This window comes from Scatophagus argus, chromosome 12, assembly GCF_020382885.2.
Source record: "Scatophagus argus isolate fScaArg1 chromosome 12, fScaArg1.pri, whole genome shotgun sequence".
Taxonomy (NCBI): Eukaryota; Metazoa; Chordata; class Actinopteri; family Scatophagidae; genus Scatophagus; species Scatophagus argus.
Window position 1 is genome coordinate 4627026 of NC_058504.1, and position 27311 is coordinate 4654336.

The 27311-nt window shown below is 39.9% G+C and overlaps 4 protein-coding genes across 6 annotated transcripts; all 4 read left to right on the forward strand.

The window, feature by feature from the left end:
• The first annotated feature begins 1202 nt into the window (after positions 1 to 1202).
• On the forward strand, positions 1203 to 12463 carry LOC124068203 (plastin-2-like). 2 transcript variants are annotated; one of them, XM_046406219.1, is made up of 16 exons: positions 1203 to 1338; positions 5177 to 5245; positions 5450 to 5601; positions 5872 to 6001; positions 6146 to 6278; positions 6486 to 6567; positions 6825 to 6990; positions 7173 to 7312; positions 7559 to 7654; positions 8320 to 8506; positions 8604 to 8682; positions 8789 to 8909; positions 9184 to 9317; positions 9799 to 9922; positions 10036 to 10160; positions 10786 to 12463. In XM_046406219.1, the coding sequence occupies exons 2-16, from the start codon at positions 5185 to 5187 to the stop codon at positions 10916 to 10918; spliced, it is 1863 nt and encodes a 620-aa protein (XP_046262175.1). In that variant the 5' UTR covers positions 1203 to 1338; positions 5177 to 5184; the 3' UTR covers positions 10919 to 12463. The 2 variants fall into 2 exon arrangements, with proteins under 2 accessions (XP_046262175.1, XP_046262176.1); XM_046406220.1 differs by lacking the exons at positions 1203 to 1338; positions 5177 to 5245 and having other exon boundaries at positions 5465 to 5605.
• Positions 12464 to 13373: 910 nt separating this feature from the next.
• Positions 13374 to 18646, forward strand: LOC124068202 (cyclic nucleotide-gated cation channel-like). 2 transcript variants are annotated; one of them, XM_046406216.1, is made up of 11 exons: positions 13375 to 13708; positions 13998 to 14087; positions 14667 to 14777; positions 14949 to 15140; positions 15256 to 15366; positions 16099 to 16205; positions 16375 to 16862; positions 16950 to 17228; positions 17317 to 17415; positions 17693 to 18070; positions 18158 to 18646. In XM_046406216.1, exons 2-11 carry the CDS (start codon positions 13999 to 14001, stop codon positions 18341 to 18343), a joined length of 2040 nt encoding a protein of 679 aa, XP_046262172.1. In that variant the 5' UTR covers positions 13375 to 13708; position 13998; the 3' UTR covers positions 18344 to 18646. The 2 variants fall into 2 exon arrangements, with proteins under 2 accessions (XP_046262174.1, XP_046262172.1); XM_046406218.1 differs by lacking the exon at positions 17317 to 17415 and having other exon boundaries at positions 13374 to 13708.
• Positions 18647 to 19365: 719 nt separating this feature from the next.
• LOC124068205 (calnexin-like) lies at positions 19366 to 21256 on the forward strand. The gene is made up of 6 exons (XM_046406222.1): positions 19366 to 19486; positions 19651 to 19724; positions 19998 to 20117; positions 20298 to 20400; positions 20484 to 20557; positions 20936 to 21256. Exons 2-6 carry the CDS (start codon positions 19653 to 19655, stop codon positions 20942 to 20944), a joined length of 378 nt encoding a protein of 125 aa, XP_046262178.1. The 5' UTR covers positions 19366 to 19486; positions 19651 to 19652; the 3' UTR covers positions 20945 to 21256.
• Positions 21257 to 21524: 268 nt separating this feature from the next.
• On the forward strand, positions 21525 to 25614 carry LOC124068204 (fibrinogen-like protein 1). Its single transcript, XM_046406221.1, has 7 exons — positions 21525 to 22425; positions 22915 to 23083; positions 23233 to 23392; positions 23483 to 23580; positions 24167 to 24255; positions 24762 to 24949; positions 25059 to 25614. The coding sequence occupies exons 1-7, from the start codon at positions 22321 to 22323 to the stop codon at positions 25255 to 25257; spliced, it is 1008 nt and encodes a 335-aa protein (XP_046262177.1). The 5' UTR covers positions 21525 to 22320; the 3' UTR covers positions 25258 to 25614.
• The last annotated feature ends 1697 nt before the right edge of the window (positions 25615 to 27311 follow it).

Below are 27311 nucleotides of genomic sequence, written 5' to 3' on the forward strand. Positions count from 1 at the left end.
ACATAAAAACCAATGCCTTCTGGAAACATGTTCTGCCAGAGTGGAGGAATTTACTCTGACAAGATTCAGCACATCACCCCAGACACAGAGAGATAGGAAGGAAAAGCATTAGAAGAACAGGAATGAGAGGAGGAGGAGGGAGAGAGGAGGAATTCCTGCATGTAGAGACTAGCAGCAGCAGAGCTCTGACACTTCACCACTAAGTTACACTCACTGATAAAACATGTTTGCAGAATGAATAATCACCAATCTGCTACTGATTACTATTTGAGCACAACCTAACTAACCTTGTCTGATGTCGGTGATATTTTTCAATCTTAGGTTGACCTGGTGTACCCAGCTGCTCACTGTAAAGAAGGGCTTTTGTGTAAAATGTATACAGGTGATGTCATTTTGCATCTAATCTGGACCGATTAGAGAATCCAGTCACAACTCTGGCATGTACAGTATGACTAGTCAGCGGTTCCATACTGAAGCAGATGTGAATCAAATAGTACTGCAGTATTTTACTGCAGTATTTCAGTTTCATGAAGTGGCAGATGGGTGAGGCTGTCTGAGGGACAATGAAATACCGAACTGAATGAAATGTTGCTCAAAGAGCTGATGACATAACTCTTACTGCATGTCTTACTGCAAAAATGATGATAATAACAATAATAATAATTTGAGTGAGCTTGTGATTGTGAGCTTTGCGTTATGAATCTGTGGTGAGTAAAAACGTAAAATAAAATCCAAACCCAATAAGACATCCCATAGCATTGTTTTTTATTTACTGTTTTCCTTTTATCTAGCCTAAATGTGTTATGAGTGCGTAACCAACCAGTGAACTAAAAAATATTTTTCCTCAGTGTTTTGAGAACATGGATATTCAATCTCAAGCTGCTTCACTCACTCAAAATGTCATTAATAGAACTGGAAATAATATCATACACTTTGCAAAAACAGCCTAACATGGTTATTTTCCCTTTAAATCAATTTTCAAAAGTACCCTTTTTTAAGCAAAAATTGGCTAATTAAGCCAGCGAGCACAAAGTGAGCAATCTCAGAGTGAAAAAAAAAATAGTCAAAACATAAACTATGTTCCCCAAGCCAAGATATTGTATGAAATGCCAGTCTCAGCTGAAGATGTTTATTTGTTTTGCTAAGTGGCCAGACATGACTGCTGATGAGCGGAAGCCGGAGAGGGGTTGGTTCGGGAAGGGGTGGCGCGGAGGGGCGGAGCCGCTCTCCTCACCGGGCGGTGTCAGCTAAAGAAAACGGGACAGAGGAGCAGTGAGAGGCCGACACAGGGATCTATTTCCCCGGGTGACATTACTGAATTGCACCAGCGGACTTCAGGTAAGAGGAAGGAGCGTTTTAGGGCGTTTTCTCACGACTGAGGAGGGGAAGTCTTGTGTGAGGTTCACTGGAGCAGAAAGTGGGATTTATCATTCACTGCGGCACATCTGATGCTCTTCCATTCAACAAGAAATACGTTTTAACTGCTTAGCTCGGTTTGTGTTTAAAGATGTGACTCAAAAATATGCCAACAGAAGCTGAAAACACGCTGCGTTTTATGGGTCGCACTGTAGCATATTACATGCATTCAAAAGCTAGTTTGGACACTGGAAATGCATATGTATTATTTAATATTAGTCACGTGTACAAGTGCTTTTTTTCTACCATTTTATACGTAGACCTATGTCTCGATATATTATGAATACTGTTGTGCATTTTTTGTCATCTTATTTATAATGGAGAAACCAATGTAACGTTAAGTAGCTAATACGCGTTATAAAAGTAAAAAAAAATTAAAAATTAGATTTTTTTTGCATTGGAGTGGTCAACAAAAATGTTTTCCTTGCAGTTTTCAGATGCTGCGTGGCCACTTAAATTTGAATAACACGTTTTAGTTTTAGTTCTTTGCACACACACATAGAGTTAAAGGCTGCTTTTCCTCTCAATGAATATCTTCATAGCAGTGGAGTGTGGCCGGCAGCAGCAGTGGTCATGTGTCAGGATGAATGGTGACTTTAAATGCATCGTCATGTTAACACAGACGTCTCTGTGTGCGTGTGTGTGTGTGTGTGTGTGTGTGAGGGTCCAGGTTACGAAGACACTCCTTCAATTATGTCCATGCATGAGTGCATCGTCAGAATCTAAATTTAGAGGACGAATATCCTCCAGACAGTGCGATGTCAATGTCATGTTAGATAAACCAGGAAAGGCTGATTTATGATCCTTTCAGCAGTTTCAGCCTTTTAACTGAACTGTGCTGTGAATATATTCGATAATAAACCAAGAAAGGACCAGGAAGGCTAAAGTAATGTGTGAACCCCCACCATAGGAATACATAGCTAATCAATATTGCCCAAATGTATGATGGTGTAATGTTGTTTAATAACACATTTCTGTGCTTTTATGATTAATACTCACTTTAAAACTGCTTTGAGAAACATACCCAGAAGACACAGCAAGGACAAACCTCAAACCCCATCAGTAGGAGGTCTGTTCGTTCTGTAGCAGTGACATCTGCTGGCAGCAAAAAATGTCTGTTTTTCCTGTAATCGAACAACGCTGCGTTAACATGTGTTCAATGCATTTTCTATGGACCAACTCAAAAATACCAATTACTGTGTGTATTGTGTGTATTGTGTATACAAGCCTGTTTTACATCAAGGAGAAAACATCTCCATTCGTTATTCAAATAGCCTTTGTGAAAGGTAACTGACATTGTCTAACATGTCATCTGACTGCTGGTATAATTCTCTTAAGAGGGTCCCAAACAAACTTAAAGTCATTTTGGAAGCATTGGTGACCCTGTGATTGCGTGCCTGCATACAAGTGTTTGTTTGTGTCTGGCTGACCATGCAACCAGTGTGTTTGCATCTTTGTGCTTTAGCAGAGCTTATTTGTTTATTTGTCCGTGCTGTAACACGATCATGGCACATACAAGAGATTTTCTAAGACATTGGATTAATGTCTTAGAGGTGGAGAAGACTGAAAACATTAATATAAAAACATCAGGTCTCTTTTTCTTTATGGCGTTTGGAGCTTGATGCCATATCTCAGGCTTATAATGACTGAGCTGCATGAATGGCTTGGCTTCCTAGGCTCACCTTTGGATGTAATACATTAAGGCTGCCATATTGTCTCAGTTAGCAGGGCTCTGCTCTCTGCAGCAGAAAGCTCTCTGTCAGACTAAATCATATAAAGTCATAAACAGGCTAATCCAACTATCTCGTATTACTGGGACTTCATATCCATGTCAGTATTATCTCTAATATTTTCTGATATACTGTGTATAAGGGGAAAATCAGTTCTTAGATGCAGTGCAGTTCTCACTTGAAAGATTACCTCTTGATGCAGAAAAGTCAGTGATCTAAATCTAAATCTAATACCCAGTTCTCAACATTTTCACTGCCTGTAACAGTTTTGTATGATAGGGCGGAATCTACAGAATGGTGAAACATAACTGTTGTAAACATTTATGTTCATAGGTGAGCTACGTTTTGAGTTTTAATTAGGATATCTATGTTTGAGCAAAATAATGGAGGTACTTTTTGCTCCAGAAAGTGCCATCCTAGCAGAAGATGTAATGGGATTTAGTTATTTATTGTTCCTGGAAGGCTGTGTATGCTGAAGCATATAAATTAAGCTGCATTATGTCATTAGCCAGATGACAAATCAAAAAATAATTTTCTTACCCAACCCTTTGATTTTTAACCTCTAGTAGTGATCACTTGTGGCTAAAATTGGACAACCTTTGAGATTTCAGCACAGCTACAGATGAGGTGAACTTCAGGATGGACAGAGATAGACGGTTAGCATTTATAAAAATAACTGACTGTCTGTTGTGGGGTGTGTGTGGACTACCTGAAAAGCTCTCCAAATGGTAAGACAAAAAACAGTTTCCATAGATAGATGTGACTTTATCCATAGTTATAATGGATAATATTACTGTGATTGGCATTTGCAAGTGGAAAAGTATTTTTGTGATTTGGGTGAATCTTTCAGCCACTGTAGATGTAAGTAAGTGGATCACTTCTGTTTTTGCACTGGAGAGCCATATTAGATATCCATGTGTAGTAGCTGCTATATAAATAGCTATCGACAAACTTTTATCATCCATTATGGAATCATATTACACCAAAGGCAATCTACATAAATCTGTTAGATGTTAAAAGAGTCTCTGGGCTGATGTAACTGTAATGCTAAATGGCTCTTTGTAATAGATAAAACTACTGTCTGTTTCCCTTCAGTTAACTGAACTGGAGTTTGTCTCCAGGCCAACCAAAGGATTTAACAATAAATAGGATAATAATGAGAACATGATGCCATTGTATCTTATAGATCAAGCTAATAGAGCCTTGAGAAATGCTATCAAGTAAATTTGTGTTGGGTTTACTCTAAGATGTCCAGGTTATGAATATGCAAGATGGCACTATGTTAATCTGGTTCCTGGATCTTGAACAACATATACTGAAGAAATCATCAGTAGGGTTTAGATGAAATGACTTAATAAAGTGAGATCAGGGGTTCTGCTGTTACAGCCTGGTCTGGCATGACTAGTAGCTTATGGTAACAAACTGTCCCTGACTTTATAACACTTTTTTCTTCTAGTGCTATGATGATAGTAAGTGTGAGGCTTTTTAGAAATCTTATTATTGTCATACGTGGCCACAGTGACTGCTGTTCAGCATATATTACTGAGAGTCACTTTAATAAATTGGCATTTCAGGCATATGCTTTTCCTCAGCATCCAAAGTGGCAACAATACCATACAGTGATGGAAAACACCAGTGTGGCTGAACAATAAAGGAGCTCATAACATCAAATCATTTTATCCTGGTGTCTGAGATTAATCTAAACAGCCAAAGAGAAAACCTTCAACATGGGACAAGATGCTGACTTATTTATGTGAGAGGCACTGACTGTAATTTTAGCATGCAGACAGGCTACCAGTCATCTCAACTGCAGTTTCATTATTTTGCCTTAATTTAACTGAGGTTCTGCAGGTAATTTTGAAGATAACATCTTTAAAATTGTACATTTAGAAACTTATTGTTTCTGATTATGTGTATAATGTGTAAAGACTTCTTCTCCTCATTTGCATTTTCACAGTTAAAGAAAACTAAAACTGTATTGTGATACCTAAAAGCAGCATTTTCTTGTATTCTGCTTTCCTTTTTGGAAGGTGTCAAGATGTCAAAAAATATCAGTGCTGAGGAGATGGAGGAGATCAGGGAGGGCTTCCAGAAAGTGGGTGAGTACAACTGTGTTTGTCAGACACCCATTTATAAATCATACATTAGTCTCTCGTGTTTGAAGTTGTCTGAAACAGCTGACAAACACATGTTCGTATACAATGTATGTGCTCCATCTGAAAGAAAGAACTTAAAGTTTTGATACACCTTCATTTCAGTTGTTGTCTTTTTCTCACTTCATATTTTTCCTCCATCTCTTCAAGATATCGATGGTAATGGGTACATCTCCGCCTCTGAACTCAGTAATCTCTTCCATGAGGTTCGCTGTCCTTTGCCTGGATACCAGATCAGAGAACTCCTTGCAAAACTGGACAAAGACAACGACAGCCGTATCAACCTCGAAGAGTTCACGGCTGTAGGTAACACTAACTAACTAACTAACTGACTAACCACTTCACCACTTTACTGGCACGTAACTATTGTTGACTAAATAAATAGAGGCTGACTGACTTTGAACTCACTAATTAGCTGCTTGACTAACTGATTAGATTATATTAAATTCAGCTGATGACTAATGTACCCACTGTGATACTTGTTGAAACTAACTCAAGAGTTGAGTGATTAAATGACTAATAATATTTGACTGACTCTCTGTCTTGCTGTGTGCTTTTGTGTGGATATCCAGATCTTCCAGGATCTGAAGGACGACCGCATGGCTAAGGGTTTCAGGAAAGCTCTCAACAAGAAAGAAGGCATTGTCGCCATCGGGGGCACCAGTGAGATCTCCAGTGCAGGAACTCAACATTCAATCTCTGGTTAGTAAAGCTACATAACTTGTCTAGTTGAGAGTGGTGCTGACACCTGTAGGATGATAAGTCAGGGTTCACTGCCCAATGTAAGAATCAAGTTAAGACAATATCTATGACAGGAGGAACTTGACTCTTGACACTGTATTTTAGAGCAGGAGCGCTTTGCCTTTGCCAACTATATCAACTCTTCCTTGGAGAAGGATCCAGACTGTAAACACGTCCTGCCCATCAACCCCAACACTGAAGCTCTGTTTAAAGCAGTGGCAGACGGCATCGTGCTCTGGTAGATATGGACAACACAAAAATCTTATCAGCATCATCGAAGCTCTCAAATTGCATATTTTTCATTACTCAGTTTGTGATTTTCTCTACTTACCTGTTCATATCATTTTCCCTTAACTCTGCAGCTCTTTATCTGTTAACTGTTACCAGATTAGGCTCGGTATCTGTTCAGTGTGCTGATGTGTTCTTCTCTTATGTGTGTTTGCAGTAAACTCATCAATCTCTCTGTTCCCGACACCATTGACGAACGAACCATCAATAAAAAGAAACTCACAGCTTTCACCACACATGTTAGTCGGTTGCTTAACTAGTTATAAGTTAAATAATAAGTAGATTATGTCATGTAAGAAAACATTACGAAATGTCAGCACATTTAAAAATCAGACAGTTTCCTTTTGTTTGTGATACCATCTTGATACGTAAAACCTTAATCACTGATTATGCATTATACAAAATGAATCTCAATATTGGCCCCTTTTTATCCTTTGTTTTCTTGTGAAACTCATTTTCCTCCTAACTTTGTGTACTCATGTCTTTCATCCAACAGGAGAATCTTAACTTGGCTCTGAATTCGGCTTCAGCCATTGGCTGCCAAGTTGTCAATATTGGAGCCCAAGACCTGAAGGAGGGAAAGCCGCACCTTGTGCTTGGACTCCTGTGGCAGATTATTAAGATAGGACTGTTTGCTGATATAGAACTGAGCCGCAATGAAGGTATGCATACACACACTCACACTCACACACACACACACACACACACACACAACAAAACAGACTGTAACTAACTGCAACTGTAGATACAAACTTTACATGACTGTTTAACACATATTAGATTGTCAACACAAACCGATAGGACACTTGTATCAGCAGAGTCCTGCTTGTGTTCCTGTGTACAGCTATAGCAGCGCTGCTGGAGGAAGGGGAGAGTCTGGAAGAGTTGATGAAACTCAGTCCTGAGGAGCTGCTGCTACGCTGGGCCAATTTCCATTTAAAGAAAGTTGGAATGTCCATATCAAACTTTTCTGGTGATATTAAGGTAAGGAAATGTCAGTGTGATGTGTGACGCTCTTACTGTATCAGCACTGAAAGAACCATTTTGCTGCGAAAGCTGAACGTGGTCTCATGTGTGTCAGACAGCTTAGTTCAGAAGAGAGAGCAGTTATCTGCTTATGCTCAGTCTAATCAACATCACTCTGTGATGTGTGACACTAACAAGGATAAATATGACACTTGTCGTTTGGTATTTTGACATATTTCTATTTGTCTTGCTGTTTCTGTGCAGGACTCCAAGGCTTACTTTCACCTGCTTGAGCAGATTGCTCCAGATGGCAGCAAAGAGGACGTTCCTCGCGTTGGGATCGACATGACGGGTCTTTATGTGAGCTAATTAATACTTACAGCTTGAATATGCAACTTCTTATCATTAGACTGCAAGGTGTGATGCACCCTGCTTACATCTTTCTTTCTTCCATGTTGTTTACTGTTTATATCTACCGTGTATGTTGTATTATTTTAGTCAAACATTACAACTTAAGTCAGTTATGAATTTGGGCCTCACTGGATTAGAATTAGTTAATTAGTTAGCTTTTAATACACAACCACACAAACTGCTATGTCAGTGAAACTGCGGTTCACCAGTCAGTCTAAACTCAGTTGATACTTTCCATTTTGCTATCAGAGTCTGGCTTCCTGTTGGTCCACTTCCTCCTTCCTGTAGGACTGTATTGGAAACATGATATCATTCTGACTCTGAATAGTAGGCGAAGAAGTCCGTTTATTTCAGCTGAGTTTGAGTCTCTTTTCTCTTGGTCTACAAATGTTGGTCTACAGTTGCATTTACATTTCAGGTGTTGTTTAGCCATGGTGATTGTCACTGTCTACACTAATAGCAAAACCGACATCTAGTGTAATGTGGAAACAAGGATGATTTCTTAATTGGAAAACCACACATAAATCGTACAGAAAATCTGAATCTCTGACACATTTTTTAATTTCTAAAGTGTAAATCAGTGTTTGTTTGTGTGTCTGTGTGTGTGTCACCAGGAGAAGGATCTTACGAAGAGAGCCGAGTGTATGCTGAAACAGGCCGACCGCCTCGGCTGTCGGCAGTTTGTAACTGCTACTGATGTCGTGTGTGGAAACGCCAAGCTCAACTTGGCCTTTGTAGCCACGCTGTTCAACAAACACCCGGCGCTCACCAAACCAGAGAACCAGGACTGGAATCTGGAGAGTGAGCATGGATGAAAACCCACCTCTCACATAAACTTAAACCTGCTGTGTATTCCTGTGCCTGTGAAGCATCGCTCTTTTATTGCCTCTCTCTCCAGGTGAGACCAGAGAGGAGAGAACCTTCAGGAACTGGATGAACTCTCTCGGGGTCAGCCCACACGTTCACCATATTTACAGGTTGGTACATTGCTGGCTGTGCTCAGCGTTCTTACTGTTTGTTGACTCACTGATGCACAGTTCACTGTTTCATTGCTTACATGTGTGTATTTGTGTGTTGATGCAGCGATCTGCAGGATGCCATGGTGATTCTCCAGCTTTATGAGCGGATTAAGGTGCCAGTGGATTGGGACAACAGAGTCAACCTCCCTCCATTCAAGGGAGTAGGAGGAGGCCATTTGAAAAAGGTAAATGTGCATACTGCTTTTCCAAATTGCTGCAAAGTATATCCTGAAATAAGCGAATAAAGCATATATCCCATTTTCGTATGTAAATTACATAAATCTACAATGTACATACTATACATTTATAACTGTTGTTACCTTCATTTTATAACTTTATGCTGTGTAGATAACATGAAAAATGGCACAACTTTATACTCCTCAGTGCATCTCAATATGAACAGTTGAGTTTATTGCAAAATAGACTAACTTTGTTCATGTGTGTGTGTGTGTGTGACAGATTGAAAACTGTAACTATGCTGTGGAGTTGGGTAAGACCAAAGCTGGTTTCTCCCTGGTGGGAATTGGCGGACAGGACCTCTACGATGGAAATCAAACTCTAACTCTGGCGCTGATGTGGCAGCTGATGAGGAGGTGACCTACGCTTAAAAGTGAAACTTCATTACTCGTTAATTCTGAGACGTTGGGCAAAGACCGCGTGTGTTGGCCTTCAGACTCTGGATGTGTGAGTTGCTGTACAGCTCAGAGCAGGGAGAGGGCGCTGTTCTCTCAGCACAGAATTAAAGGTTTGGCAGTTTGTGTCGGTGCCGCACAGCGGAAGGAGTGACAGGCAGATTTAAAGATCACTTCCAACATGTTTATATGTTTATTCCTTCCAGCGAAGCCATTAACAAAGCAGTCACAAGCAGAAATGCATCAGGGAAGGCGAGGCGAGAAGAATTTCCTCTCTTTGTGACTGAAAACAATGTGATTTAGGGGAAATATACTTTTATTTTATTTCACTTTAAATTATTAAGTGACTGTACCACAAGCTGCATACTGTTTCTAGTATGTAACAATATGGTGTGATTTGATTGTTGATATTCATACAGTTGGTTTTGTAATCTATATACAGGTACACTTTAAATGTTCTTGAAGACCTTGGACATGGAGAAGTTGCAGGAGATGATTTGATAGTTTCATGGGTCAACAAGACTTTAGCTGAGGCTGGCAAGAGTTCCTCCATCAAGAGTTTTAAGGTGAATTTACTTTGTAAATCAACCGTCCTGTGTACAGTATTACTGTCGGAAGAGGAAGTGTGAGCCTATGCTGTACGTGTGTACATGTGTGATGCGTCTATAACTCTGTCCAGGACAAAGCGATCAGTACCAGCATTCCAGTTCTGGACATGATTGATGCCATCCAGCCGCAGAGTGTGAACTTCGAGCTGGTTAAGACGGGAAGTCTGTCGGACGAAGACAAACTGGATAATGCCAAGTAATCACCTGCTTGTTTTTCCCTAACTGTGTGTCAATTCACAGTTGGCATTATGTTTATATCTAAATTCTGAGTGTTTAGCTGGACATTTATTTCTGCTCCCCCCTCAGCCTGACAGTGTGTTACAGTTCCAGCCACACAGGTCAGAAGGGAAGTTATTACTGAGGTTATTGTTGTGCACTTACTGTATGTGGTTAATGGCAAATACTGAATCTATTGAGGGAGTTATTATTTTATTGCTCAAATTAATTTGTTCTTTGCACGACAATCGTTTCTTTATAAAATATAATTTGTGTGCCTGCAAAAAACATTTTTCCATGTTCAAAATGTGCCATTCCAAATTCAGAATTTGACATAAATATGAATCTATACATCAGCTGGTAATAAAAGTGATTAAATGTCAGATTTAACATTTCAGAGAACACTTAAAATAAAATTCAACATTTAAAGATGACTTCACAGATTTTCAGCCACAAACTTTCAAAACCCTCTGTAATGTAGATGAATCAGCTATGATAAGAGGAAATGACAAAGTGAAAATGTATTTGCTTTAAAAGAATCAGCTGATCTAACAGCTGTAATATGTTGTCACAGTGATCCTAACCATGACTCTTCCCCGCGGCAGGTATGCCATTTCCATGGCGAGGAAGATCGGTGCTAAAGTCTACGCCCTGCCTGAGGACTTGGTGGAGGTCAACCCAAAAATGGTGATGACCATCTTTGCCTGCCTGATGGGCAGAGGCATGAAGAAGGCCTAAAGGAGACACACACACACACGCACACACACACACACACACTGTTTGACCAACACACATGGTGACTGACCGTCTTTGCCGTCATTTGATTTGATGAGACCCGAAGCGAGTGAACATAGCTGTATTATCTTGCTTTCTAAGCGGTTATTCAGCTTTAGCATGAATAGAAGTGTCACTTTAGATTCATCTATTCTGCATTCAGCTATTTGAGACTGACATAACAACAACAACATAACAGCACTGATCTTTTTAGGGCTTGAAAGAAATTTGTATTTTCTAAATGGTCAGGCACTCTGCAGTGAAGCAAGCCTTCTGTAACAGCTACACGGTGAATATTTTGGGTTTGGTTTTTTTTTCTGCATCTCAGTTTTGGTTTGAGACTTGACGGGGTGTGAGTGATTAGCAGCGTCACATTCAGAAAGACTCATACCACCCATAGCTATGAATACAAGTGTGTATGCAGTGCATGCCCAGTGCATGCTGGGGTGGAGCTGGTGCTGCCTGTCTGTGATGCTCACTAGGGATAAGATTATTCAGGCAATCAGAGGTTGTGTTTCTTTAAATGTAAAGGCTGTGGTACATGGGAATCATTTAAAATGGCAGCATCCCAGTGAGACTTTGCTGCAGTCTTAACTCTGCATTCCTGCTTTTTCACCAAAGGCATACTTAATGTACTTTACCAGTAACACCTCAAAGTTTCCCATGTGTCACTGCCCCCGATATACCAACTAGGTTCTGCTGTATCTTCCAACATGGTAGCCAGTTCACAGTATGAACATTTAAGCCATAATATTCTATACTGAATACCTTTTGGCCTTTTTATATGTGGCCTCAGCTGTGCCAGATTATTGACACTTTATGTCTTCATGCTAGAAACTATAAAACTGAATACCTTAATTTGTTTGAATAATATGCCCATTAATTTTAAATTTTAATTAATAATTTTACTGAGATTTTAAGTGGATAATCATTAGCTAGATCAATGGATGTAATTCATGTGTATATTTTATAAGAAAAAAATTTTTTTACTGATTGTGTTTAAAACACCTTAATTTATGCAGAAAATCCATTATAACGCCTTAATAGATTAAAATCCATTTTATCCATTATGAAACCACCAATCAGATGTATTAAATACCTGAATACTGCATAATAATTCCTTAAATGTCACTTATTTGCAGCTGAAGATATTTCATATTTCATACCCCTATCTGTACTGTTAACCACCTCAAAGAGCTTTAATGCAGGTTTTTCTGTTGCTAATTGCAGCTAAAACCTCTGGTGACAAATTTCTTGTCTTATGTGAGTTTAAAATATGAATAAATTTAATGCTGCAGTTGGATAAGTTATCTAGTTTCGTTGCTGCTGATGTTGCTGCTGTTTTTTTTTTTTGTCTCAAAAGTTTTCTAAAGATTTTTCAGCTGTTTCTCTTTATCAACTCTTTACAATCCAACTGTGGGTAAAAGTATTGCTTTACATTATAGCAATACCTCCAAAATCCAGTGTGTACAATCAGATATATAATATTAAATAAAAGCATTTTCCATATGTTGTTTGAATTCTGCTTGTTTGTTTGTTTCTGTTCTTTCCTTTTCCATAGAAAATCTTGAGGAAGCCACTAAGATTAAGATGTTGTCAGTATTTAATTGTAATCAATGGAATCATAATTGAGTTAATGAATTGGAAAACTGATATAAAAGAATTTGACTTTTACAATTTCCTTTTAACTATCCTGTCTTGATATTTTAATTTTTTAATTGCACAATCAATTTTATTTTTTTTTTATTCAGTGTACTACTGTCTCTGTCTTATTTTCCATCTTACAATTAATCTGTTGTCTGCATATCATTTACAGGCTCCATATCACGATCACTTAAAATATGGAGAAGCCTTTGAAATAAAAATAAAATATGTGTAAAATAATGAGGTGTAAAGCAATGGACAAATCAGTTCCATGTATCAATTTATTAGTTGATTGCAGATGAAGACTGAATTGTTTTGGTGTCACACTCCACAACTGGAGTCTCACAACTGCACGTCATTATGTAGCATTTCCTCAGTGATAGTTTTGTAGGTAAAACAAAACAAAACAAGAAACAGCGGGGACGTACTTTTAACCCTTGTGTTAAAAATAAAAAGCTGTTGCCAGGTTGTTAGCAGTATGGTTGATAGGACATCATGACAAACATATGAATAGATGTAATCAGTGTGGAGAGGCAGCTGTTGAGCTTCCTGACCAATGCGTCTAATTCATCTAATCCGGAGTGACAATCAGTCCACGAGAAATCACTTGCTGTTAGCCTGCATATGCTTTCATGTTTCCTGTGAGTGTGTGAGCACACTGGATGGAGACTAGAGCACATTTGGGTTCAGAAGAACACATTTCATCTCAACTATTTATTCCTTTGCTCAATCATTGCATTTCTGAAGAAAAAGTACAGGTGTGTGTTTAAAGACACTTCTCTGTAGGTAATCAGGAGAACATACGCACACAAAGACACTTGTAGTTCAGAGGCCACTTCAAACAAGGTTCTTGAATTCAGATGAGGTTGGTAGTGAAAAGGAGCACACTGCAGCGCACACACGCAATCTGCAATTTAAATGATGCTTTTGTCAAGTGCCATGTGATTGTTCCTTTGATCCGTTCACTCCATCCATCCCTTCGTATGAGTTGTTGTGCGTCCTTCGTGATTGAGAATCAGATCAATGGACGGGATGCAGCCAAGCTGAACACATGAACTGAACTGGTGGACTGATGAACTGACGTCGGAAATCTGTCAGGAAATTTATCAGGTTTGTTAACATTTTTCTGTCTCTCCCTCTTATGATCTCTTGTAATACACAGCTTGTTGCTATGCTGCCTGGTTTCTGTGGTGATGCGTGATCCAGGATGACCTTGCACCAGATAACCTTATTTTTCACTCTATGGGTCCATCATTGCATGTGTGCTGGTTAGTGAGTTGTGTGTTTGTTTGCCAGTCTGTGTAAGCCTGTCTATGTTTGTCTGTGCCGTGATAATGTGTTGATAATGAACTGAGTCTTGTCATGGTGTGTGTGTGTGTGTGTGTGTGTGTGTGTGTAGCATGACAGGTACAGTGCAGGATTCACACAGGCTGTCTGTGAAAACATGGACAGAGGAGGAGAGTGATCGGGCTGACAGCACACTTAGCAGGTATGCACACATGTTTTCACGACTGCATGTGTGATGCTATTTTGTGCAAATAGTACTACAGTAAGGGTCATTCAGTTGTATGTTGTAGAACTTGAATTGCTATTGCAGCAGTTCAGTCATATACAGCCTCAATAATTTACAATATTTATTTTTATTTAAATGTGCACTAATAAATCATTTTACATTTCAGCAAAGAGAGTAATTTGAGAAGTGTGTCGCCTAAGATAAAGAAATGTCTCCTCAGCGCTACAGAGTGAAAGGGGATACAGTTTCTTTCAACTCAGTATTTTGGTTTTATGAACCATAACTTTATGGTGCTGATTCAGCCTCTCAACGAAACCCAGCAAGAGCGGGTGCCTGGCAGCTCCCTGCTCGGCACCAAATGGCAGACAAAGTTAGTCTCTGGCTAGTGAACACAGTGGAGCATTTAGCTGTTAAATATTGGACTTGCAGGTGGACAGAAACGCTTGCTTTTTGTCTGCTGGATGTGCAAATAGGCAATGCAACAGGATCTGTCTTAGCTGCTGACTTATTCTTTTTATGTATATGTGATGTGTGTGTGCACGTTTATGTGTGTAGAGCACAGTCGATTTGTGATGACACTTCTTCAGAGCTTCAGAGAGTGGCGGCCATTGACAGAAGGGGTATTAATTCCCAGAATTCCTTTCGTGGGCGAGGAGCTCTGTCCAGGTATGAAAGATGATAAATGAACTCATCTTTAAGTGTAACGTTAGTATTTTTTGCAAATTATTCAAAAGTATACATTTGGGCCTCATCTCTGTGTGACAGTGTTAATTACTGAATAAAGATAATTACTGGTGCTCTGTATCATAAACTGTTTACTCGTCTTCCTGTCTTCAGGATAGTTAGCATGGTGATGACTCTTAGAGAATGGGCACAGAAGAGTCTGACGGAGGAGGTGGAGCGACCGGACTCATTCCTCGAACGTTTCAGAGGTCCAGCTCACGTGGACATGCAAGCCCCACCCAGCAGGTTCAGCCACAGCCACAATGGCTCTGAGGCAGATAATGAAGTCAGACGCTCCAGACGCATGTGAGAAAGCAAAAAAACACAACAACAAAGAAATGCAGAAACATGAGCACATCAACCGACACTTTCACATACTTTTATGCTGATGAAACTCCTCTTTTTTCCCCCTCTCTGCCAGGAGGAGGAGGTGTAATGTTGTGGTCTTATCACCATCTGATGATGCATACTACCACTGGCTGGTGATGATTGGTGCTGCTGTTTTTTATAACTGGACCCTATTAGTTGTCAGGTTTGGAACTTATTTTAATTGTGTCTACGCAACAATACTGTTGTACTTACTAACACACAACAACAAGCATGCAAACGTCTTGCAGTATGATGAATCCTCTTTCTTAGGCATGCCTATGATGACTACAGCGACTGCTATGACAATTACTACTGCTGCATTACTGTGGATAAACACAGGTGTAGTGACTATCAACAATAGGCAGACTGAGAGACTGTTGGCTGTTGTTGTCAGATCTCGGTATGAAAAGTAAACAGTATTTGGGCTTAGGGGAGGAAACTTAGACAGGACCCTTAAAGAAGAAGTTGGTGTGCCAAGCATCACTGATACTGATGGACTGACTGAAATACCTTTCTGTTAAACAGACATGCTCCTAAAACATTGTCACTGTATCTTTAAAGCTGCAATAATGCATATGAAAGAGACCGACCGTAACGACAAAACCACTCAGAATTATCATCTGCAGAGTCTGCAGTTCCCCTCATCTCTGCTAGACCTTTTAGCATCTTTCAGTTCACTGTTTTGTTTTTGTAACCAGTAACTTTGACTGAGTCTTACCCCTCTCATGAACCTTGCCGTCAGCCCTGATAAACCCACCTGCCCCCCACCAAACAGCATGCAGACAAATTTAGTGACTAGTTGGTGAATTCGTATTTAAATTATTTGTCTCATCACTTGCTCGGTAGAGAATGTATCTTCTATTGCTAGTGTCTCAGTAATTATCTGTTTCTGTAGGGCATGCTTCGATGAGCTCCAGATGAGGAACGTGTTGGTGTGGCTCGTACTGGACTACATCTGTGATGGAGTCTACATCCTCGATATAGCTGTTCGTCTACACACAGGTTCTGAAAAAAAAAAAAAAAGTCAAAAAAATAACGAATGAGTCCAGACTGAAATTTTTATGACTACGAAAATATTTGATTTGATCTTTGTTTTTAATTAATGCATTTGTCACACACCTTCATTCATTTATTCATTCATTCACTTTTTGTATCTGTTCTGTATGTGAAGGCTTCTTGGATCAGGGCTTGGTGGTGAAAGATGTACAGCGTCTGAGAGAAACCTACATTCGAACCTTACAGTGTAAACTTGACATTTCCTCCATCCTTCCAACGGACCTCTTGTACCTGACCGTTGGAATCGGCTACACTCCTCTTCTTCGATTCAACCGGTTGCTGCGCCTGCCACGCCTGTTTGAGTTTTTTGAACGCACAGAGACTCGAACAGGCTATCCCAACGCTTTCCGCATATGTAAGCTGGTTCTGTACATCCTGGTGATCATCCACTGGAACGCCTGTGGGTACTACAGCTTCTCCAAACTACTGGGACTGGGTTCTGATTCTTGGGTTTATCCCAATGCATCAGATCCTGAGTTTGGCTCCCTGACAAGAAGTTACATATACTGTCTCTACTGGTCCACTCTGACACTGACCACAATTGGAGAGACACCACCTCCTGTCAGAGATGAGGAATATTTGTTCCTAATATTTGACTTTCTGGTAAGTCCATAGCAAAGGTGTAACTTAAGCTGCAGTCTTATACCACGTTGTCTATCAAAATTGCTAATATTGGTATTTCTGTCCAAGGTGGGCGTTCTGATTTTTGCCTCTATTGTGGGTAATGTGGGATCCATGATCTCCAATATGAATGCAACGAGAGCAGCCTTTCAGAGCCGTGTAGACTCCCTGAAACACTACATGCACTTCAGACGTGTAAGCAAGGTGCTGGAGCAGCGTGTCATTCGCTGGTTTGACTACCTCTGGACCAATCAGAAGACAGTAGATGAACAGGAAGTGCTGCGGAGCCTGCCCAATAAACTGCGAGCTGAGATCGCTATTAATGTTCACCTGGACACACTGAAGAAGGTAAAGACAAAATTCTATCTATGTGCCTCGCATTTGTGTAGAGGTTAACATCAAAAGGCCAAAATGAATTGTGTGTGTGTGTACGTAGGTGCGTATTTTCCAGGACTGCGAGGCAGGCCTTCTTGTGGAACTGGTATTAAAACTTCGGCCACAGGTTTTCAGTCCTGGAGACTACATCTGTAGAAAGGTTGGTATTACTTTCACTGGTGCTGATGTGTGCAGTGATGCTCAGGAAATGAATGTATGGTTCTGCTAAAAAGCTCCAAAACCAGCGCTTTAGATTGTGGCTAATTCACCAAAATTGCTGCACAGCTTTGGGCTCTAACCACAAACAACTTAAATAGCAGTCAGAAACCTCACAGGATACTTTAATTCATCATGGTAGTTTTATAATTGATAATCAATACTATGCCTACCTAAGGACGGTTTGTACTGATTTATATTCTCTGTCTGTTTTCTCTAAGGGAGATGTAGGTAAGGAAATGTACATAATTAAAGAAGGGCAGCTGGCAGTCGTGGGAGAGGATGGAGTCACCCAGTTTGCTGTTCTAACCTCAGGAAGCTGCTTTGGAGAAATCAGCATCCTGAACATCAGCGGCAGCAAGATGGGTAACAGACGCACAGCAAATATTCGCAGTCTGGGATACTCAGACCTGTTCTGCCTTTCCAAACAAGACCTGATGGAGGCGCTTCAGGAGTTCCCTCATGCGAGAGCCCAACTGGAGCAAAGGGGGCGAGACATCCTGCAGAAGGAAGGGCTCCTGGAGGAGGTAAACGTGTCCGCAGGGGAGGACCTTGAGGAAAAAGTGGAGAGGCTGGAAACCAGTCTGGACCGGCTACAGGTCAGCCCTGTAATTTCACTTCCGCTGCTGGTGCTATTGCTTTGTTGACTGTCATGACAATAAGGATAATGGTCACTTTGTTTTCAGACATGTTTGGCCCGTCTGCAGAGCGAGTTCAACTCTTCCCAACTTCGACTGAAACAAAGAATAACAACCCTCGAACACAACACTGCCACAATAACAACAGGCAGCGGCTTCCTGTCAGATGGTGACGGCAATGAGAGTGTTTCAGGTTGTGACGCCGTACGCAGCGAAATCAACATCCGACTCTGAAGCAGATACTCTGACCGCCGAAATACATAGCAATAGCACACAACATCATCAGTGCTGCAAAATACTTTTTGTTTATCTATTCATAAAAATTAAAATACATAAGTAAATACTATAAACCTTTGTTTGTTTGATGATTGATGACATTTCAGTTTTGTTTTCCTTAATGTAAGCTTGTCTCTCGACTGTCAAATTTAAAGGCCACAGACACTCAATTCAGAATCTAATAAAGATTAAAAAAACATAACAAGACATACGATGACACTAAAAAAAAAAATTGCTAATAATTTGGGTGAAGAGGACAGTTCACACGAGATTTCATTACTGGCTAACACAGATCTTATTCAATTCTCTGCTGTAGGAAGGTCAAAAACCTGTAAATTGGATCTGTGTCTTCGATTATGTCTTTTTCCACTAGCAGGCGGCTAATCTCTTTTTTTGCACACACTTGCTACTTTTTTAACTGTACAACATAGAAAATTGTTTTATTTATCTATGTGAATATCTCACAGTACCTGAATAACACTTCTTTGAACAGCTTGGCAGTTGTAAAATGTTAACTCATCCAAGTCTAAGTGAAAATAAAAGTATGAAGGATGTTAAGCTGGCCAGGGGCTGATTTGTACATTACAGCCTTTATAAATGTAGAGGACACAATGAAAGCAGTTTTATTTTTTACACCCCCCCCCCCCCCCCCCCCCATTTTTCCTTTAGCAAAGTGGACTTTACATACCGGGAACTTAAAACTGTAAACCTTTTTCCTTCCCTTGCTTTGAATGTGTTGTTTCATAGTTTGTTTTTAAATGTTTTTTACTCTTTGTCAAACTTTGAGAAAAAAATCTTTAATTCATTACATATCAGCAGCTTTATTATTAAAAAAATTCTTTTCAAAGCTACCCGTACCCTGACTATTTATTTATCTCAGAATGCAACTACTTTACACTGAAAGGCTGTGTGTGTGTGTGTGTGTGTGTGTGTGTGTGTGAGTGTGTGTGTTAATGAGCATGCCTCCTCTGACGTGGCCACTGCATGCTCTGCAGCAATGTCAGCGAGTGACTTGGGACCAAAGTCCAACATCACATGACTGTAAGATTTCAGGAAGTGACTGTTAAAGAACGCATGTGAGAAATCACTGTGCTTAAAAAGGTTTTTTTTTTACCACTCTGCTTCCACTGGTACTTTGTGCATGTTTTTTTCATTCTTTTCTGTCCGTTTGTTGTCTTCTGTCTCTCCCTTTGTGCCAATTATCATTTTGTCCCGGTCTGACCTTTGTTGTCATGAATGTGTGTGTATTTCTGTTTGTGTTTCAGACATGGAGATCAGCTGTGTGTTGCAGTGCATGATGCTGGTAGCCAGTGTGACACCAACGTCTGCTGCAGCACAGGTGAGACCTGCCTTTTGTTTGGAGCGGACTAAATCTATTGATCACTGTTAATCATCACATATTACTCAGTTACGTATGAAACACCTCCTGTAGGGTTTCTAGTTACCCTCCTCAGCGATGCCCCCTTCTTTCATTCTTAATCCCGTTAATTCTCTCTTTATCTCTTCTACTACTAACCCTTTTTTCATATAAACATTTTGTGCTCACATTACCCAGGCACTGTGGTCTTTGACCTTCATATTATTTGTTGCTCGTTGTATCTGTATATTCTAGCCTGGTATCATAGAGAGCCTCCTGCTGGCCACCCACCAGCGTCCCTGGCTCTGGGGTGTTTATGTCTTCACTGTTGGACTTCCCATCATTCTCTTCATTAGCTTTGTGTGGCCTGACAAGGTAGTGTGTGCTTGCTTTTCTCTCTCTCTCTCTCTCTCTCTCTCTCTCTCTCTCTCTCTCTCTCTCTGTGTGTGTGTGTGTGTGTTATTGTCCAGCATTAGAAATACAAGAGGCATATGTTTTTCTCTCTCAGGACACAAGAAGCACAAGAAGTAAAATTATGTTTGTGTTTGCTCGTAGAGGTTTGGGCCCCCTGATCAACAGTATTACTATAAAAAGTCTGATGATGCTCAACCAGATGATCCAGAGTTCTCCCAGGGGACAGAATCATTGGATATCAAGGGTAATGTTTCATTTTTAAATGAATGAGTATTGTCAGACTGTTATATTACAGTAGTTATTTCAGCAGCACTCTTCTCTCCTCAGGGAGGGCTGACAGAGCTGTAACAAGGAGGAGAGACACTCATGGAAACCAGAAGACATCTGGCTTAGACCTGAAGGTGAGATTCAGCAGACAATGATCATTCTGAAGGCGAAAAAGCCCATTTGAAAGTATTATCACAGAGACTGTAAAATAATCTGACAAAGAACAGAATTCAGGAATGTTTGTTAGAAGTCCCCTCCCCCCATTATTATTAGCTGAATTGTCTGGCCCTTCAATTATTAGCCCTTTAAGTTTATGCATATCATATTAGAGACCATAAGAACTGATGTACATTTTTCTTGTTGTCTTTCCAAATGAGCATATTGAATTTTCTGTTGATTTTCTTTATGAATGACTAGTGAACCCGGGGCTTACAACGTCCACTCCTGTTGGGCAGGCCCGAAAACAGTGGATAATGACAACTCATTGTGTGTCTGCATGTGTGTGTGTGTAGGATCGCTGATGAGTGCAACGTCCTCAGGAGAAAATAAACACTACCAACATACAAGAGGATGCAGAGCGATTACATCAATGGCCAGTCTTACTAATGACCGAATTAAACTACACTGTGAACACAACAAAGTCTCAGCACTGACTGTATTATGGTTTTGCTTCATATACGCTTGTATAATTTTAATTTCTTATACAATGCATTGTTTATCGAATATTAATACTCCCATTGTGTGTATTAATTATATTTTTTGATTGACACACATTGCCAAATACCATGCAACATAAGTGTTACATTTGGAGTTGGAATAAAGGACTTGGATTCCTTAGTGTTTCTCAGTGTTGGAGTATCAGAGGTTAAATAACACATAGCATTGTCTCATTACGTCAGATGGTTAAGTAAATTAGTCCCACCACCTCGTGACCGTTGAAGACAGATGGAAATATTGATCAGCATGGCTAATAAAAAGCTCACTCTGAGAAAAAAAGGTTTGGAAATCTGATTTTTTCCCCTTTAATACAGAGGATTTAATCGTGACCTCCTCATATACACAATATGCTTTTAGCTGTGCGCTGTTTTTTATTTATATTTATAATTTGCTAAATTCTTGGAGACCTGTCATCGGTTTACAAACAGAATTGTGACCTAACCAGGAACAGTGCTATTCTGGGGTCTCATGTTTATGCTAAGGGAAGCTAGCAGGCATACAAATGGTGTCAATATTCTCATCTAACTATGGCAAGAAAGCGAATGAGGTCACTTCTCAAAAATGCTGTGAGTGTTCAGAACTAACATTCAGAGGTGTTCAGCTGTTTGCAACATGTATTGGAAAGGACACAAATACTGCTCATCAACAAAATGTCTACTTGACACTCACAGAGAATACTAGCTGGATAAGTGACCATAAAAAACAGGAAAATTAAAGAGCTGTTGAGTGGAGAACACAAGTGAGGACGAGGCAGATGGCAGATCACATACAAAACAAAAGACTGATCTGAGGATGTTGAGCAACACTTTATGATGCACTGCTGACATAGTCCCCTCTGATCAAATGCATATGTTTGCAGAGAAATGTGGTCTTTCACATTACTTTGTTATAACACTTCCATATTCTATAATCTTTTCTATTCTGTTCCATTACGTAAGGAAAAAAATAGAAAGAGAGGGGCGGATTATTGTGAAAGTGCAGCTGCTTTTGGAAAGTGTACATCTGTACTTGACACTCCCTGCATATTTTGTATATTTTATGACTGTAGAGAATCAGGTATTTTGACAGTTTCTGTTTCTCCTTGAGCACAGCTTTGGATCCAGCTTTTACAAATCTAACTTGCTCAGAGTGAATATCAACCACATTCAACTAAATTCTGTGAAGCAGAAGTGTTTTTTTCATGACTTTTTATCTTTCAGCTTTGTGCTGCCCAAACAAGAGGACGATGGAAGGCCAGCTGCTGCTGCTACTGATGGTCATCACAGCTTGTTCTCAGTCTCTCTGTGTAAGTACTAATCAGTCAGGCTGCTGTCATATCATATCTTGTTTGGTTCTGTCATTCTTGTAAAGCTACTGGCTGGCTGTAACTTCACATTTTCTGGGCTCATATGGGAGCGGTATTAATCTTTTCACCAGCAAATAAATATATTTCCCAAATTGTAAAACTATTCTAGTTAGTTCTAGGTTTAGATCCTGTCCTTTATCTTTTGCTGTGAAGATGAAATGTGAAGGCAAAGTTAATAATCTGAGACATATAATAATGATCCAACCTTTGTATTCAAATTTTGAAATATTTCCTGTAATCAGCATGAAAGAGCATTTGCCTCTCCTTGAAAATCTGCCAGTATTTCACGGATCAGATGTTTGTGATTTAGTAGTTTTCAGCAGACTACCATCTTTCTTCAATGCTTATGTTTCACTCTGTATTTTATCTCCGAGTTTGGGAATGAATGTAGATAAACTCACAAATATAGCAATCCAAATGTGTATGTAGGTGTCAGACAGCTGCCATGAGGAGGCGGCTCGTCTGCGGGAACAGGAGAAGCGCCTGAAGGGCCAGCTTCAGAAACAAGAACTCCTCCTACACAGACTGCAGCTGCTCAGCCAGCCTGGCACCAAGGACAAAGGCTTACCCGACCAGAGCCAGGACACCCAGTACGCAGGTCAGCACCATGGCCTCAGAACTGGAAAACAACACTGAAAACTAAGCTTAAACTATCCCCTTTCAATGTTTCAAACTAGAGAAACTGGAACCCGATGATTCAGATTCAGATTCAGATTGTGAATGTTTGTATGTGTGTGCGTGTGTCAGACTGTTCCCAGCTCTTCTGTTCTGGCTTCAAATCCAGTGGTTTCTACACCATCAAACCCCAAGGCAGCCCGTCTCAAGTCAGAGTCTACTGCGACATGAGTGATGGAGGTGGCTGGATTGTGATTCAGAGACGGATCGATGGAACAGAAAAGTTTAATAGGTGTGTCTGTGTTGTGATTATTATTAGTGTAAAGCTATAAAGTAATCTGAAAGCCATCTATCTATCCATCTATCTCTCTGTCTGTAACAGGTCCTGGGCAGAGTATAAGGTTGGTTTTGGAGACACAGATACAGAACTGGGAGAATTTTGGCTCGGCAATGACAACCTGCATTACATCACTGCACAAGGTTAACACCACTTCTAGAAGCAACTTACTCAGTTTTGTAATTTAGATCGCATTAATCAATATTCATACACCGTCAATAGGTCAAATGGCTGTGTTTATTTAAAAGGTGGCACTCATAGTGACAGACCCAGAGATAATCATCACCCAAATCTGCAGCTTCAGTTTCTGAGCTCTTTTTGTTCTGGGGCCCATAACTTCACTGTTTCACCCTCGCTGCTGTCATTAACTTCTTTTCCAGTAATGGCAGGTTGTTTTCAGCAAGAATAGTGGATGAACCTGCCATATGATAGCTTCTCAGCTCCAAACAGCAGACAGACAAAGTTACACTGACCAGCTGGTAAATATGGTGGAACATCAGCTATTTCTAAACAGAGATAGAACAAAAGTGAACACTTTGCTTGTATTCGTCATGTTGCCAGAAACACGACTACAAAAAAATTCCTGATGTTGCTGTGGTCTGTTGGATGTGTCAGTAGTCACTTGTTAGCTCAGATGTTCAGAGACATTGTTTACAACTCGTTGCATTGTGCTACACACAGGTAGGTTCTTGGGAAATTTTCTTCCTGTAATGTTTATATCTGTTACAGGGAATTATTCTCTGAGGATTAACCTGGAAGACTTTGATGGTAACCAGCGCTATGCCGAGTACAAGAACTTCAAAGTGGCTAATGAAAAGGTTGATGCCTGATATTAGAAAAACATACAAATATTTGATCAAGTTGAAGAAGGTAACCTTAAATCTTGTGAAATTCATGTGTATGTAAGTACTTGGTGATTCTAATCATCATCTTGTTTACATAAGGTAGCCTCACTCTCTCATGTGTGGGCTTAAAGGAGTTGTCAACATTCTTGAGAAAGTTTCCTTCATTGCAGAAAGATAGATGAGAGGACTGATAGTATTTGCACTTTTTACTTGCTACAGCCAGCAGCCTGGCTAGCATAGCTTGGCATAAAGACCTGAAACAGGGGAGAAACATTCAGCTTTGGCTCTGTTCCCAGTTAAGAAAATCTGCCCACTATTACTTCTAGGGCTCACTAATTAACACAAAACCTCTTTATAATGCTTGCAAAAATCAAAGTGTAAAACAATTTGTAGTTTACTTGGTGCTGAGAACCGATACTGTTTCTTGGCCAGTCTAGCCCATGAAAGTTGACCACCTCTCCTTGTATCTCCCTGTGCAGGATCACTACCGACTTACATTTGGAACCTATGTCGGTACAGCTGGGGATGCTCTGTCTGGAAGTTATCAGGTTGGTGTGTCAGAGTGGGCCAGTCACCAGGGCATCAAATTCAGCACCTATGACCAGGACCATGATAACTATGATGGAAACTGTGCCCAGGAAGACAAGGGAGGCTGGTGGTTCAACAAGTAGGGGTTTTTGTGATAAGATGTAACATGCGCTTAGATACAAGCCCCTGCAGCATGATGCTCACAGTCATCCATTACAGTAAAAATGACAATGGATTGTTTCTTCCAGGTGTCACTCAGCCCATCTTAATGGTGTGTACTACCCCAAAGGGCACTACAGTGCACTGACAGATGATGGTGTCATTTGGTACACATGGAAAGGATGGTGGTACTCCCTGAAGATCAGCATCATGAAGCTTCGGCCCACTGACATCAGTATTGACCCTATTGATGATCCCAATGCTGTTCACCACACACCACTTTCCTAGAGCAGACATGAGCAGGTCTCACATCTTCTCAGCTTGACTATTTTGGAACAAAACACTGTCAAACATATTATTGGTGTGAAATTATATTTTAACTGGAAATATGATTTCACACCAACACATATCTTGTAATCCTCTCAAATACTTAATAGTATGTAGTATTTCTCACATTAAAGCACACAACCCAACTGGCAACTGGTAACAAACATACTTCCTGTGCTATCAGATCACTGTGCTATGTGGGTGGAGCAGATTAGCAGGCACAAAGTAGCATTAGTATAGCCAAGATGAACCAAACATTAATTCACCCAGGGAAGGCAAAGTATGTTATGCCATAATGATTGCCTGACGCAGGCAGAAACACTGAAGTGTCAATGAAAATGGTTGTAGCAACATTGGGGAGTGTGTGTTTTTTTTAAATAAGTCCTGGGAATTTATCTAAATATTATGGACATGAACATAAACTGACGACAGACAACTGCTATAAAATGCCACTCTGTGAATGAAAACAAATAACAGTGCATATCAATAGAGTTACTTCTTCAGGTGTTGCAAGTAATCACTCACAGGGTGTTCTCAACAGATCGTCTTGTGAACACATATCCAAGTCTGGCTCTCTGTCATCACCATCATAACCATAATTTACCAAATAAAACAAGGAAACATTTGTCAGTTGAATTATTTTTCACATTCTTTTATGAGGACCTTTAAGACCTGACCAACTGCAGATACTATGTGCATGTATATATATATATATTTCAACCCTAACTCTAACCTTTTGCACACTTTATGTATCACTGTTGCTATTTCTGAAAGCTCATATAGATATCATCATATATTCCGTGAAGGCTTTCCACAACAGTGTGTTTCTATGGAAATTTTTGCCCTGAAAAACAGCCATATAAGACGTTTGTCTGGATACTTTTGCCTGTAATGCATATGTCGATTGAGACCGTGTGGTATTGAAGCTTTTAACTGCAGCTTTTAATTGCATTTTTTTCTAGGGTACATATCACTAGTCAGGGTAAAATACATTTTAATTACATCATACTTTACATTAATGTATTGTTGCCATGCCTTGGCAAGGCCAAAAGTCAAAGGTGGTTGTACTGTGTCTTCACAGGCTTTCATTGCATTGAGTTTAGTTACTGCTCTTTAACACTGGTTTGAAGGAATCTTCCATGTTGATATTTCTACAAACATTCACTGCTTACATCTGATTAGTTTTTGTTTTTCTGGTTAAACCACGTTTCCAAGCGACTCCTGTCTCTCTGGAGTCATGGGTACAGATCCTACCACTGCCATCCCACGCTACAGTCTTGATCTTAACTAGAACAGACTGGTAAATCTTATTTGAATTTATCTCTTTCCAAACCCCAAAAAAAGGGGTCACATCAGAACTGTTTTTCATGTAGTGGAAGGTAATAAATTGTTCACCCTTATGATGCTTCTGCATAAACATTTTCAGAACAAAGCATTCAAGTCTTTATGACAACCTAAGATTCTAGGAGCAAACGTTTCTGCTTTGCTACGTATTAAATGTAGATACAGATTAAATCAACAATTGTGAGGCCATCCTCTTATTCAACCTCACACAGAGCAGAGTGGCGCAGCGGAAGCGTGCTGGGCCCATAACCCAGAGGTCGATGGATCGAAACCATCCTCTGCTATGCTAAAATGTTGCCACCCTCAGGGCTTCATCAAAAAAACAACAGAGAGAAAATTGTTAACATTTTCGACCAACAAACACCCAAAGCTAACAGGACTGTTCCCTTATTGACTTGTCTGTAATTTATACTGCAAAGCACTGACTTGCAAAATACTGAATTTGACTTCTTGTCCTGTTTTGTGCAAGTTCCCTTGATTTACACTATACTCCCAAGAAATGAATGGACACCAATTTAGTTTTAATTCAACACTACTATCATCATTTCCAGGTTCTCAGTGTGTCACTCTACAGTCTTAACTAAATGCTTGACTGTAGCAGAATGGGAAATCTCATTTGAATTAACCTCAAACAAAAAACAAAAAAGCCATTTTCCATATGGAATATGAAA

Bases quoted from the DNA above. Each gene is read 5' to 3' on its own strand.
- LOC124068205 (XM_046406222.1), top strand. From the start codon at position 19,653: ATGGAGATCAGCTGTGTGTTGCAGTGCATGATGCTGGTAGCCAGTGTG. The intron at 20,118-20,297 runs GTAGTGTGTGCT...GTTTGCTCGTAG, and splicing joins GCTTTGTGTGGCCTGACAAG to AGGTTTGGGCCCCCTGATCA. The intron at 20,401-20,483 runs GTAATGTTTCAT...TTCTCTCCTCAG, and splicing joins AGAATCATTGGATATCAAGG to GGAGGGCTGACAGAGCTGTA.
- LOC124068204 (XM_046406221.1), top strand. From the start codon at position 22,321: ATGACTTTTTATCTTTCAGCTTTGTGCTGCCCAAACAAGAGGACGATG. The intron at 23,393-23,482 runs GTGTGTCTGTGT...TGTCTGTAACAG, and splicing joins GGAACAGAAAAGTTTAATAG to GTCCTGGGCAGAGTATAAGG. The intron at 23,581-24,166 runs GTTAACACCACT...TATCTGTTACAG, and splicing joins GCATTACATCACTGCACAAG to GGAATTATTCTCTGAGGATT.
- LOC124068202 (XM_046406216.1), top strand. From the start codon at position 13,999: ATGACAGGTACAGTGCAGGATTCACACAGGCTGTCTGTGAAAACATGG. The intron at 16,206-16,374 runs GTTCTGAAAAAA...CTGTATGTGAAG, and splicing joins AGCTGTTCGTCTACACACAG to GCTTCTTGGATCAGGGCTTG. The intron at 17,416-17,692 runs GTTGGTATTACT...GTTTTCTCTAAG, and splicing joins GAGACTACATCTGTAGAAAG to GGAGATGTAGGTAAGGAAAT.
- LOC124068203 (XM_046406219.1), top strand. From the start codon at position 5,185: ATGTCAAAAAATATCAGTGCTGAGGAGATGGAGGAGATCAGGGAGGGC. The intron at 7,313-7,558 runs GTAAGGAAATGT...GTTTCTGTGCAG, and splicing joins ACTTTTCTGGTGATATTAAG to GACTCCAAGGCTTACTTTCA. The intron at 9,923-10,035 runs GTGAATTTACTT...AACTCTGTCCAG, and splicing joins CCTCCATCAAGAGTTTTAAG to GACAAAGCGATCAGTACCAG.